Raw genomic sequence first — 13,218 nt, forward strand, 5'->3', positions numbered from 1 at the left:
GAAAGTTTCATTCTTCTGCTGTTCCAAATGGCATGGATACTGCAGACACTGTGCTAAAGCTTGGAGTGAAAAACTCCAAGTGACTTTTGTTTCTGGACATGAGAAATGCAAGTGAACATTGAGTTCAATGCCTGTTTTTAGTATTTCTTTGGATTCTACTTTTTTTTTTAACAATGGCCATCCTCCCAGGAAAAGTCTGATAGGACATGATATATTGAGGCAATCTCTAGGATAGCATCATCTCTTCATAGCACGGAGAGACGTAACAGCAGTTGAGAAATCTGAGCAGTTTAGAATGTTGTTAAATATTTTCCTATCACGGTCAGTTTGTGGATTTAAACTGTAACTTATTTTAACCTCACTCACATTTTTGGTGCTACGTTTAATCTCTTTTATTTTAAGCAAATAATGTGTAATATCAGTTAATCAAACTTCATAAATGTGTTTGGTCCTGTGCTAACCAAACTGAGTTGTGAAGGCAGACTGAAGTGCGACACCAAGTAGCTCATGGGTTGGTGTTCCCTTACTGTGGCAATTTTTGACATCTGTAAGTGGATGCAGCATGTCTGGGATGCAAACATGGCGCTTCTCTTGCATTTTAATGCTTGACTTTCTGTGCTTTTGAAAGGAAAACCCTACAGAAAAACAAAGTAGTCTTGTGTGATTTGTGTGGAGTAGGCTTGAAGGTCTGTGAGTTCTGTAATCTGATGCTGTAGGATACCATGCAAGGGAACCATTCTCATTGTCAGCATTACAGAGTTTCCAAGTCTGTAGTACTGGTAGTAACTTAATTGCAGCAGTTTTGTATTTCATACAAGTTCTAGTTTTTTGAAGTTTCTAGTCTGACTTTGCAAATGTGTTTGTTATATATTTGTATGCAGCTGTTGATTTCAGTACCAAGCTCTGTGCCAGTGGATGGTTGATGTCTGCTTGGAGCTAATTGCAGAACTGGGATTTGCAGAAAAACTTGTGAAAAATTCAGTATCTGTTGTCAGGGGTCACAGGTTTAAAATGGAGTCCACTCAACCCCAGTTTTCACTGTCTCACTCAAAAATACTTAAGTGAGGTCTGTTTTGTTGCCAGATTTGCTATTGGCTTTTTTTGGCAGGAGGGCTGTACAAATGAAGTCTGAATTTTTATTTTATTTTATTTTTTAAGAATTGGAAAATGTGTTGTCACTTTGCTTATAAGAGCCTGGAAAAAAGTCTGAAGCACTTCTGATGAAAATGTTTGAACATGAACAGATGAACTAGAAAATGTCAGTCAAAATATGGAAATTTTATAAAATTACTAGTGATTTGGAAAATGAGGAGTAAAGAAATTCTTAGAATTGTGAATTGTATACACACAACAATAGTTTTCTCTAGCTCTACTGTGGTCTAATCCATTGATGCTATGACGACAAGTGTCTTAGAAGTACACTGATTATGCTTCTGTAGTGAGTGGTGGTAAAATAACTAGTCTTGTTTATGCTTCCAAATGCATGAATCCATAGGGACTGTGTATCAGCTGAAAGAAAGGAAAAAAAAAAATGTAGAGAAAAGAAACAACACCAAAAAAGCAGAAAAATAAATCAGTGCTCTTGGCCAGTGTATGCAGTCAAATGAGAAATAGCCTTGCAGCATTTATGGCCTAAGACCCATTTAAATGAGCCTCTTGTCCTAGAGAAGCTTGTGTTTGTTACCGCGTTCCCAGTTAGGACGTGCAAGCAGTTCTCAGCAACAAAGTGTTAAGTTTCAGGCTCAGTGTTTTATTGTTCACTGAGAATGAAGACACCAACTGGATTTGACTGCTACTGCAGTAGATGTGTTTTCATGATGTAACCTTGCACTGCTTCTTTAGTACCGACTCCTCTGGAAAAAGGTGAGTGTTGAGCTGTTCAGGTCGAAGTGTGTCTTGTCTAATTATTTTGCATGCAGCTGTATTTTTACTGTTGGTGAGCTTTGCAGACATAAAACACAAGGAACAGCTAAGTAGATATTAAATGTTTAGAAAAGGTAGTAAGCAGCTTACTTGTGTTTAGTTGACCTTGTAAGCTGTATTGTGTTTTGCACTTGTGTATAGTGCTAGAGGACTGTTAAACTAATCTTTAGACATATGGATCTTTAATGTGGGAGAGATGCATTGAAAAAGAAGTTGTCAGTGTGGATTGTTGGATCTTGCTGTTTTCCAAGCTGTATGTGAAGAATGAAGGGCTGCATTGCAAAATGCATTCACCTTTCTTTGGAGACAGTACGCAAGCATTGTGGCAAAACAGAGCTGGTTTTGCTCATGAAAAGAAAATCTCACCGTTTCAAATATTTATTAGGAACAAAAAAGAAGGTATTTTTAGGATTCTGCAAATGGCATGACGTGTATTTATATGCCACATGGCATAAAGTAACATCCAGCAGAGCAGCCCTATGGGGCAACGTTTGTTAGGGGGATAGGTAAGAAGATTCGATGCCTATAATTGTACTTTGGGAAACCAATAGCTTTTGGAGGCGGAATGAGGACAGTGCAGCTGCATGAAACTGCTGTATAGCACATATTTGCTTAGTATTGAGCATTAGGATTTTCGTAAGCTCATGTTTCTAATCCAAGTGTGCTTGCTTTCTCTGATCAGACTGGACTATTAAGTTACTTTTCTTGATGCAGTGTTGTACCACTGGTTGTTACCAAACCTGGTGTTCTTTTCTGTTGTTTTGTTAACATGGGATCCCGACTCTTGTGCAACCTTTTCTTTCTAAAACTTATAACTGCTTTTTCTGTTAAAATTGTGTCCTTAAATGAGAGCCTCTGCAATGCTCTTACCCCTTGGAAGGGAGAAGTATGTGAGGAGAAAGGTATCCTTTATCAGGAAGGAAAAAAACAATCTAGTATGTTTTGTTGTTGGCAAAGAAGAAGATACTTTAAGATTTCTTTAAGGGAGCATTTGAAACGGAGGTGGGCATAAAAGGAACTTAACATTTTTGTTATAAAAATTCTAAAGTGTTTGCTTTCACTTTGGTATGGCAGCCTGCTAAGTAAAGCTTTTTTTATGGGAGTTGAGAAATTCCGAACAGTTTGATTGGCAAAATTATATTCCTAGAGGGGTGTTTCAATATATAGCTCACAGATATAAAAATGATAGTATGCAATACTTGGTTGGAGTCCAAAGCTGGAAATGCAGGGTATTTGAGTAATTTCACAGTGATAAAATAGTGAGGGGTGGGAACCTAAAGACATAAAGGTGACCATTTTTTAACTTTTCCTAAAACACTTCATGCTTTTCAGGTTTAAAATACTCATGGTATAGTGTTGTAGTCTTCAACAACTCATGTGACCAGAATGTCTATGTGCCTTTCTTTATTGATAAAGTATAATGAATGTTATTGGTATTTTAAGATTATTTCTCTGTAAAGTGTTGATCAAAATTCATTCCAGGAGGATTTATTTTAGGTGGTGTGACATGGATTTGTATAACTGTGCTGAAATGACTGAACTGTTGGCTCTCAAAGCTTTTAAAATTGCATTTAGAAGTGACTTACAGAGGCTAATTAAAAATAGATCTTAGTGTGTCATCTCATTAAAATGAATGGGAACAGTAATCTTATGCAAGAGGACAGCCTGTGGTCCACAGTACTTTCCTGTGAATGGAGGTTGCTATGATTGGAGTTGTATTAGTTTTTAACTCTTTCCTTCTCCCACCTTACACCTCACTAAATAGCCTGGTTCTATTTTTCTGATAACCATCCCTCTAGTGAGAAGCAGGCTGTTATTAGGTTCCTACCCCTCAAAGCCATGTCTCCTGCAGGCTGAAGAAGCTCAGCATCCTCAGCTTTTCCTCACAGGTCAAGTGTTCCAGCCATGACCATCTTCGTGGCCTTCTGCTCCAGTTTATCAGTGTTTGTCTTGTACTAGCAAATCCCTAACTGGGCACCGTGTTCTGCCTGTGGTCTTATGGGTGGGTGCCATGTAGGGTGGAGGAATTGCAGCCCTCAGTCAAGTGGCTGTTGCTAAGCCCATGTGCTGTCAGCTGTCCTTGCTGCAAGGGCGCGCTGCTAGCTTGCATTTAGCCAGAACTCTCAGGTCCTTTTCTGCAGAGCTGTTCCCCAGGCTGTGTGAGCAGCCAGGGATTTTCTGTCCCGCAGGCAGGACTTAGCAGTTGTCCTTGTTGAATGTCACAACGGAGTTTCGTGTAGACCCAACCTGTCTTTACATGAGTAGCTACGTGCCTCTGTTGTGTCAAAAATAGCCACTTAATTCCTAAAGTACAGTGACCCATCTCTTCTGTATGGTAAAAAAAGTAATGGTTGTTTTTGATTAAAAACTGGCAGTTAGATCCAGTTTTGTGCTAAAACAATCCAGTAGAAGGGTTTTTTTTTATAAGAAGTTAAGCTGGGCTAACTCTGGAGCTTGTGAAACACTAAGCTTTTCTTTGGAAGTATCTCTGGCTTTTGTTCTGAATGTATGTGGAATGGATGTTGCTCCTAGTGATGCATTGGAGTGTGGAAAAAAAATAAAAAAGCTGCTTAAAGGTGTCCCTTTTTCATCTTGCTCATCTATTAACTATCGCTCTCCCTTAAGACTGGTGGCAGTCTAAGGAGTACCTGGGAAAAATAATTCTCATACGAGTGCAGAAGCTACAGTGAATGGCATCTCTGCGGTAACTATATTATTGCACTACTAATTCTTATCTAGCCATTGTTCATCGCACTGTTAATGATGTTGCTTGCTAGTGATTCAATGAGAAAATAGGAAAGCCTGTTCATGCTGATGCTTGTTTTGGAAGAGGAGACGTGGGAGCCATAACTTCTCAGAAGCCAAGAATTATATAGAGTTAAGGTTGCTAAAGAATCAAAATCGCATTTGTAAGCAGTATTCCTTTTTTTCTTTTGTTCTGGAGGTTTTCCCTCCCCAAATAAATAACAAAATTAAATAAAAAGCATCTATAGAAGGTTATGCAGCAAATTATACTCTGTAGAAAGATAAAATAAGTTTAATGATTTTTTTTTTTATACTAGAATGCTCTTTAAAAATGAAGTTTGTACACATCTGTTCCTTCCCTTAATATAGGTCCAAAATACACAAGCAGTCTTGCAGGAAATCTGGGTAGTATAAGTTGTATCTGTCTTCATGTTCTTTTTTTTTTTTTTTTTAAGCTGTTCTTGGAAAAACTACAAGCAGACCTTAAAGTTTTCTGAAATAATTCTTACTTCTGTTTCAAAAATCTTTAGGTTAATCTGATCCTCTCTTTGACCTCTGACAAATGTGAGTTTTGGCATGGCTATGAAATATCTAGCCATACGATGTGTTTACTAAACTACTGAGGTTAATCCAACCAGATGTCAATGTTTAAGCAGTGGCTGCTCACAGAGCCTATAGCTACTTTTGCTCTTCAAGCCAAAATATTGTGAAATATGGTTGGCATTTTTTCTCATTAAAAATATTGAAGGCAAACACATTGGGCCAGTGTTGGCTAGAGCTGTGCAGGTTACTAACGACAAACACGCCCAGGCTGTCTGGGAAGCACAGAATTGTGTTGTTGTTGGGCTAGTTATGAAATTAATGTAAATGCTACAAGGTTTGATGTATGAAATGAATGTCATGCTGATGTTGCAAGGATGCTACAAGAAGCTGGTGCAACATGGAAAGCAGTATTGCTTTCAGAGAGTTTTACCAAGTTACTAATATTTAACTTAAAAAAAAAAGGTTAACTTTAAAAAAAAAAAAATAAAAATCAATTATTTACTGCTTGGGCGAAGAACAGACTTCTGCACTGGAATTCTTGGAAATTAGAGGTGAATATTTCACTGTTGGCATTTCTGGCATGTGGGTCTGTGGACTCAGTTCCAAGGCTTTGCCAAAGCCTGAAAACTACCAGGCAATAAATATAGGACAGTCAAAACAGTACAAGAGAGAAACTGAAAGGCAGGATATTTGCTTAGAAATTCTCAGAATACTGTGCCTTTCTTGATCTCTTCTGAGCTGATGGGGACAGTTTCTAAGATATTTTTTTTCCTTTCTTGGTCACTTTGGTAGTCTCCGAAATCATAGAATAACCAGGTTGGAAGAGACCCACCGGATCATCGAGTCCAACCATTCCTATCAAACACTAAACGATGCCCGTCAGCACCTCGTCCACCCATGCCTTAAACACCTCCAGGGAAGGTGAATCAACCACCCCCCTGGGCAGCCTGTTCCAGTGCCCAATGACCCTTTCTGTGAAAATTTTTTTCCTAATGTCCAGCCTAAAACTCCCCTGGCGGAGCTTGAGGCCATTCCCTCTTGTCCTGTCCCCTGTCACTTGGGAGAAGAGGCCAGCACCCTCCTCTCTACAACCTCCTTTCAGGTAATTACAGAGAGCAATGAGGTCTCCCCTCAGCCTCCTCTTCTCCAGGCTAAACACCCCCAGCTCTCTCAGCCGCTCCTCATAAGGCCTGCTCTCCAGCCCCCTCACCAGCTTTGTTGCTCTTCTCTGGACTCGTTCCAGAGCCTCAACATCCTTCTTGTGGTGAGGGGCCCAGAACTGAACACAGGATTCGAGGAGCGGTCTCACCAGTGCCGAGTACAGAGGGAGAATAACCTCCCTGGACCTGCTGGTCACGCCGTTTCTGATCCAAGCCAAGATGCCATTGGCCTTCTTGGCCACCTGGGCCACTGCTGGCTCATGTTCAGTCACTGTCAACCAACACCCCCAGGTCCCTCTCCTCCAGGCAGCTTTCTAGACAGACTTCTCCTAGTCTGTAGCACTGCATAGGGTTGTTGTGCCACAAGTGCAGTGTAATATCTTGATGGTAGGAGACACTGCCACCTTGAATGATTTATGTTTAGCATGTTAAGGCATGTTCCTAAGCACAGCAGCAAAAACAGCTGTAAGATCCATGTATCGCTAGGATGTCATGTGTATGGATGACTGTAAAATACTTTGAGGTATTATCGTTTATTATTTGCTGTGAAAGCTCTTCTGCAGAGGGAGAGGAGATGTTTTCTCTTTATTCTGGATGTTTTTCATTACATGAGCTGTTGAGAAAGACAGTTGTTTGAGGTATTTTGGAAACTTCAGTTGTGGCAGCTGTGTTGCTTTTCAGAAATGAAGGGGAGAAACCGAATAGATCCTTCAAGTCCAGTCTTGATTAGCAATAAGCGAGGAACTGTATTATGAGACAATTCTTCTTGATATGTACTTGATATAGTACTTTTGTTTGCATTTTAATATATAAATAGAAATGGGTTTTAACTATACTGTTTAGCAATTTAGTGATGAGTGGACTCATTGTATAGGTGAAAATTATTCTTAGAGTTCATTGATACTATCAGGATAATGCAATTCTGCTTTTTTGATTTGGATTTTTTCTATCTAACTGTTCAAACTTGCTAGCTCTGCCTGCATTAGCGGAGCTTTAGGGCTGTTGAGTTAAAAATACATATAAGCTGTTTTCCTCATGCAGCATGTATTGGGCTGAGAAAGATATTAATACTTGGATTTGAAAGGCATATCCGGTTTGTCACCATTTAAAAAAGAAAAAAAAGTAGTAGAAGAAAAAAAACCCAACAGGATAATTTGGCTTTGCTTAAATTTCAAAATGTTGCTTGGAGAAACCAACAGGGAGAGGATGGATGTTTAAGACAATCATCAGGGTATTGTGACCATGCATAAGCAGTCATAGATATATGCTAGGTAAGCGTGTTTCCTGGAAGACTTCACAGATAGGAGAGTGCAGGAGTCTGGACAGGGTAAGGCTTTCATGCACTGTGTCTGGACAGCTTGCAGAAGAAAGTCGTGAATAGAGAGATGGATGGGGTAAGAATCGAGGGTCAAGTGGCTGCCTCTGAATTGAGCATTTCCTCCTGGGTCCCTGTGATCACCTGAAATATCCTCTTCTGTCACTCTAAGGGATATCAAAGTTGTTTTTTTGTTTGTTTTATTTGCATGCTGTAATGAGTGAAGTGATACTTGGTATGTTGAGGAGAGGTGAGATGTATTGATGTAATTGTATTTTGTGTGCATAAAAGTATATGACTGGAAAAGTTCTCCTGGTTCCTCAGAGTAGGTCCCAGGCAGGACTGGCGTTCCTTAGGACTTGAAAATCTGCTCTGCCCTCTTTGCCAAAACACATCTGTAAGAAGTCATGTTCAACCTTAAATGGTCTAAAACAAGTGTGCAGCTATGACGCAGATTGTAACTTCTGTGGCTGCTTAAATGGTAGAAATGGTTGAAATCCATAGGACTGTGGTTGTGCAAATGCACGTTTGTTGGAGAATAAAGTAAAATAATAAGCCTCAATGTGCTTTTCACAGGCAGAGTTTAATTTTTTTTCCATTCTGTCTTCAAAAGTGTCTAACAAAACATTTGGTACTTAAAGAGAATAAATAGTGAGTCTGTATTTTTCCTGACAAATGTATTACCAAATGACTTAGTTGATTAACCAGCTACTGAAAGGGCCTAGTTTTCTGCATTGTGGAGGTTCTGTCACGCAATGCAATGTTTTAACCTTTGTATCTAGCTGCAAAACAGTCAAGAAGGGGAGAAGGAGATGAAGCATCTTTGTTCTGGTGAGGAGGTGTGGAAATAATACCACACTCAGGATTGCACTTGTTGCTGTTTTAAGAGTAACCACGTGTGTGCTTTCAGCCTGGTCAGAGGTCTTTCTGGAGATGGAAGGGATGTACGGCAATTTTTTTCACTCTGGTGATTACTGATTTATCCCTTCATCTTTAATCTGAGTATGCGATGTCAGTCACAGTGAACTTCAATGTAGCTAGAAATGCCACATCAGCAAGATGGAGCTCTGAGTGGTAAAAGAGATGCAAGAAGGTGGGGAAATACTGTATGATGAATTCTGCTCTATGTGCCAGTCTTCCTACTATTACCTGAGATAGCAAGGGTTATCTTTGGTTTTCCTGCGCGAGCTGCAGTGCAGATGTATCCTTGAACAGCTCTAAACTGAAAAGATTTTCCCTGTTATAGTAATTTTTATTTTATGTGGCATGATATTAGGACTGTGCAACTGTGTTACCATAGTGAATGGAAAAACAATTCTAGCAGGTTTGGAGGAACAGTGTATTAGGCTCTGACAAGTCTTACAGCAGATGACCTTCTTGTATCCTTGAAAAAAAACCTTCCAAACCTGGCAAGAACGTAGATCTTCTTTTATGGATAGGTATTAATTGTCTGCAGACTGTCTGGCAAGAGGAATTATAATTAGAGGATATAACTGTGTGTCTAATCTTACTCCTTTGCAGCCTTGCATGCTTTTTCTGAACCTAGATTTGCCTTGCTATGATCATTGACCACTGTTTTGCACAGGGAATAAGACATTGGGGACTGGTGGTTAGTACCTCTCTAGCTGGTAAACCCATTCTGCTAGCTAGAATAAGTCTTTTTTAAAAGAATTTCTACCCTCAGAGCATTTATTTTCCTGAACTGATTTTGTGGCCCTACAGTTAAGTGGCAAGATTTCTGTGTGACAGTTTTAGAGAAAGAGCCTGTTTCACAGAACGTACAATTCATCTGTGTGCACAGGGTCAGTGTGAGATTTAAACCCTTTTTTAAACCTTTGTAAGCTCCTTGGGCTTAAATGCTGTGTAGATTGTTGCTTTGTAGAAGTGAAGTGTTTGACGTGGTAAAAATAATGGGTAAGTTATCTTTTAAAAAGTTTGGTTTAATTGCTTTATTTTACTTCGTGGATATCTTATTTCTGGAATGGAGACAATGACCTACTGCAGTCTGGGAAATGTGAGCTTGAATTTTGATGTGAATTCTTTCTGGATGCAAGTCACTTGCAGAAAGCCCAAAATAAGTGGGATCTTTATAGGTTTCTTTGGGATCATGAACACCTTCTACCTCTGTTTAGCAGTTTTCCATATTGAGAAGGGAATAATCTGTTTGTACTTATAAATGTTGTGGTTTTTTCTTTGCCAGGCTGACCTGAAGGTTTATGGTAGTTTCCGACTTTTTGAGAAGTATGAAGAACGCAACAGCATAAACCCTTTACTCCTACCCCAATACTTTATTTTCTTAAAAGTTACATTTTGCTAATTATAAGCTGGTTGAATGGTTTTCTTACTCTCTGTTACCATGCAAAACATTTCTTGTGGTTATATAATAAGAGAAATCTAATTTTTTGAGTTAGTGTTTCTCTCAGTTTTGGGGACAAAACTGTATAGTTTTTGGTTGGGTTGTTTGGTTTTGGTTTTGGTTTTTTTTCCAGCCTTTCTTAGATTTGAGAAAAATCTAAAAAAAAAAAAAACCTCCAGAAAGTTTACCTCATTCTCCTGGGCCATAAAAAAAGTGATATCATCAGCTTCATTTGCTTCATTTCGGGGATTTGCTTACAATAGCAATTTTCAGTATAGCTTGGGGAAATTGTATTAGTGGGTGGGTGCCTAAAGTAAAACTCTGGGCTGAGTTCCTTCCTCCTGGATGTAGGTGGGCATCTCTTCCTTCTGGAGTCTGCAGAGGCTTGCAGCAACTGGGTAAATTGCCTTGGAGGTTTTTTGCTCTTTCTCATCCCACGTCTATCTCTTAATGTGTCTATCTGGGTGCTATGTGTTGCTAAATTGCACCGTGTGATTTCTGGAATTTCTGCTATGTTCATGATGGCTGTTCTTAAATTTGGGCAGGAAGGACTGAACTGTGAAGCTTTTTGAGTCTGTGTTCTCTCATTCCATGCTTTAGGATAGGGAATGAACTACAGAAATGGACGTATCTGAACATACTCTTGGGCAGCTGGCTCAAGATGGCTCTGCTCAAGCAAGGGGATTGGACGAGGTTACCTCCAGATGTCCCTTCCAACCTCAAACATTCTGTGACTTCTGTGAAGAATCAATTCCCTTTGTGTACTATGTTTAGTTAAATAGTGCTATGTACAAGGAATGTACAGTTGTGGAAGAGAAATAATCATGTAACTATTATGAGGAAAAGTGAATCATTCTTACCTTTAATTGTCATGTGTTGCTGGGCTCTTAGTGATTGCTTGCTTCATGTTTTAAAGCATTTAAAGTGTCTACACAGATCATACAAACTGGTCATATTTAATTTTTTAATTTTCATTCTTGAAGTCTGTGCTCAAAGTCTGTTCCCAAAATAATTTAATGGAAGAACAACCTTTGGAATGCATTTCCTAATGTCTAGACCTGATAAGTTAACAGGCAGTGCTGTCAAAATGTGCGTGTTCATTCTCTTTCAGGTAATTGAGAATGGGCCCTCAACGATGCTAAGTCTACAATGGGAAGTGTCCCACTTCGCTATTTCTGCTATGGGTGCCTTTTCACGTCTGTGACCTGGACGCTTCTGCTCTTTCTTTATTTTAACTTCAGTGAAGAGAATCAGTCCTTTAAGAATGTGCCCGTCAAGGGGCTGGAACCTCAGAGGCCAGTTCCAAAAAAATTCTACCCACGTTTTACACGGGGTCCTGTCAATTTACCTGAGTTGCAACAGAAAGAGAATAAGATAGGAAATCCTTTTGGAAATCATCTCCGGGAACCAGTTAAGGGGGAGGTAGAATTCTCTCCTGAAATGGGTAAGTAGTTTTCAGTACTGATGACAAAATTATTAAAACAGTAGAAGAAATGCGATATTGGGGTGGGTGGGTTGATTTGTTTTTTTTAAAGGATTGCAGGAAAAATTGTGTAATGAGGTAGTTTAGCTTGGTTAAAATGCAGGTGGTACTATTGGCTACCTTCATTAGGAATTATTTGAAATTTATTCTGTGTTCAATCCAAAATATACTGTTTCTAACACTTGCAGCTGTGCTGGGTAAGTGCTAATGAGGAGGACTGGATTACAGCAAGGTGTCTACCCTTGATGTTGTTCTTGCCTTTGGAAGGTTCAGAGTATGATTGTTTCATATCTTATTCCTATATTGTTTGGGGTCTAATACGTGATGTTTTCTTAGTGACAGAGAAACTCTACTCATATGCAGTAATTAAAAATAGTTGATAACGATACACAGTGCAGAGAACCCATTGATCTGGAGAATATCCTTGGAGCGTGAAATCATCTACAAAAAATTTGTGTGGGACAACTTACAATGAAAGATTTATTGAGATGACAGTGGTTAGGGCCAAATCCTGCTTACTGTGTACCAACAAGGATCTGTGTTTCGTTGGAGCATATTTCATCAATGAGATGATTTGGGCTTGTCTTCCAAACTTGCTTTCAAAACTGAAATGCTTTGTATGTTTAACTGCTTGCATATTTAACTGTGTGCAGCTTAGTGTTCACTCAGACAAGTGAACTGAGACATGTTGCATACTGGCTGGCAAACGTGAATTAAGTCTGGAGGCAGATGTTGAGAGTTGCGGTATCAATGTCTGCTGCTTTGGGTATTGTGGCATGGTACCTTCATAGCTAGGAGTTCAGCCCTCATGTCTGTTTGAAATCCTCTGTTACTTTGGATATATGCTGGATCACCAGCTTCAAGACTTGATAACTTTACCTAATTTCAGTTACCAAGTAGGTCATTAAACCCATGTGAGTATGTAGGAAAAATGCCAATTCACGTTTCCTATGGTGTTACAAATGTTTTATGTTTGCTTCAAAAAGCACAAAAGCCAAGTGAGGTGAAGGCCAGTCCAGAGGTGGCTATTTCTTTCCAACTATTCAGTACAGGCCAGTAAAGAAATTGGACGTTTTTAACTGAGAATTCCCTTGATCTTCAAACCAAGTGACTAGTTTGGTTGGTGAAAGCCAAGGGCAATTATAGTGCCAGGATAAATTCCATATGAATCATCAAGAGACAGCTGTCTCTCTGTTCGGGTTAGATCAGGTGCTACGGGAAAGGGCTTCCTGTCTGTCTGGGGTAAGGCAGTGATCAACACACACACACGCGAAGAAAAGTAGTTTGGCATGGAATAGCCAAATCCAAACTGTTGTCTGGTAGAACAATCTATCTTTTCTTTTTGTCTAGGAGAGCCATGTAACGCTGCTGAAGTAAAGCCTAAGCTGATATTTTGAGTGCAAAGGCTTTATTTTCCAAGGACTTTTTTCTGCTGCATGGACTGCAGTCTTTCATGCCTTTTATGTGCATTTTAGATCTTGTTCTTCATGATTCTGTTTTGAAAACATTAGCATTCCTTCTTGTCTGTATTCAGAAGATCACAAAAAAGTAGTTACTGGTTGGTTATGGATGGATTGTAGAATGAAACACTTGGTACATGGTTCTTAAGCATGTGCTTCATATAAAGGAAATATTTTAAGTGAACCCAGTGGCACAGCATTACTGTGGTGCTGAGAATTGAAGAATGATTGAG

General features: G+C 39.3%; 1 protein-coding gene across 1 annotated transcript in view; it reads left to right on the forward strand.

Moving 5' to 3' along the window:
• The first annotated feature begins 433 nt into the window (after positions 1–433).
• The window catches only part of GALNT11 (polypeptide N-acetylgalactosaminyltransferase 11), a 48,290-nt gene continuing 35,505 nt past the window's right edge, over positions 434–13,218 (forward strand). Inside the window, exons 1-2 of the mRNA XM_069859280.1 lie at positions 434–547; positions 11,154–11,486. Coding sequence (XP_069715381.1) covers positions 11,192–11,486 — 295 coding nt within the window. The 5' untranslated portion in view covers positions 434–547; positions 11,154–11,191. The remainder of the gene's footprint in view (positions 548–11,153; positions 11,487–13,218) is intronic.

This window comes from Phaenicophaeus curvirostris, chromosome 6, assembly GCF_032191515.1.
Source record: "Phaenicophaeus curvirostris isolate KB17595 chromosome 6, BPBGC_Pcur_1.0, whole genome shotgun sequence".
Lineage (NCBI taxonomy): Eukaryota > Metazoa > Chordata > Aves > Cuculiformes > Cuculidae > Phaenicophaeus > Phaenicophaeus curvirostris.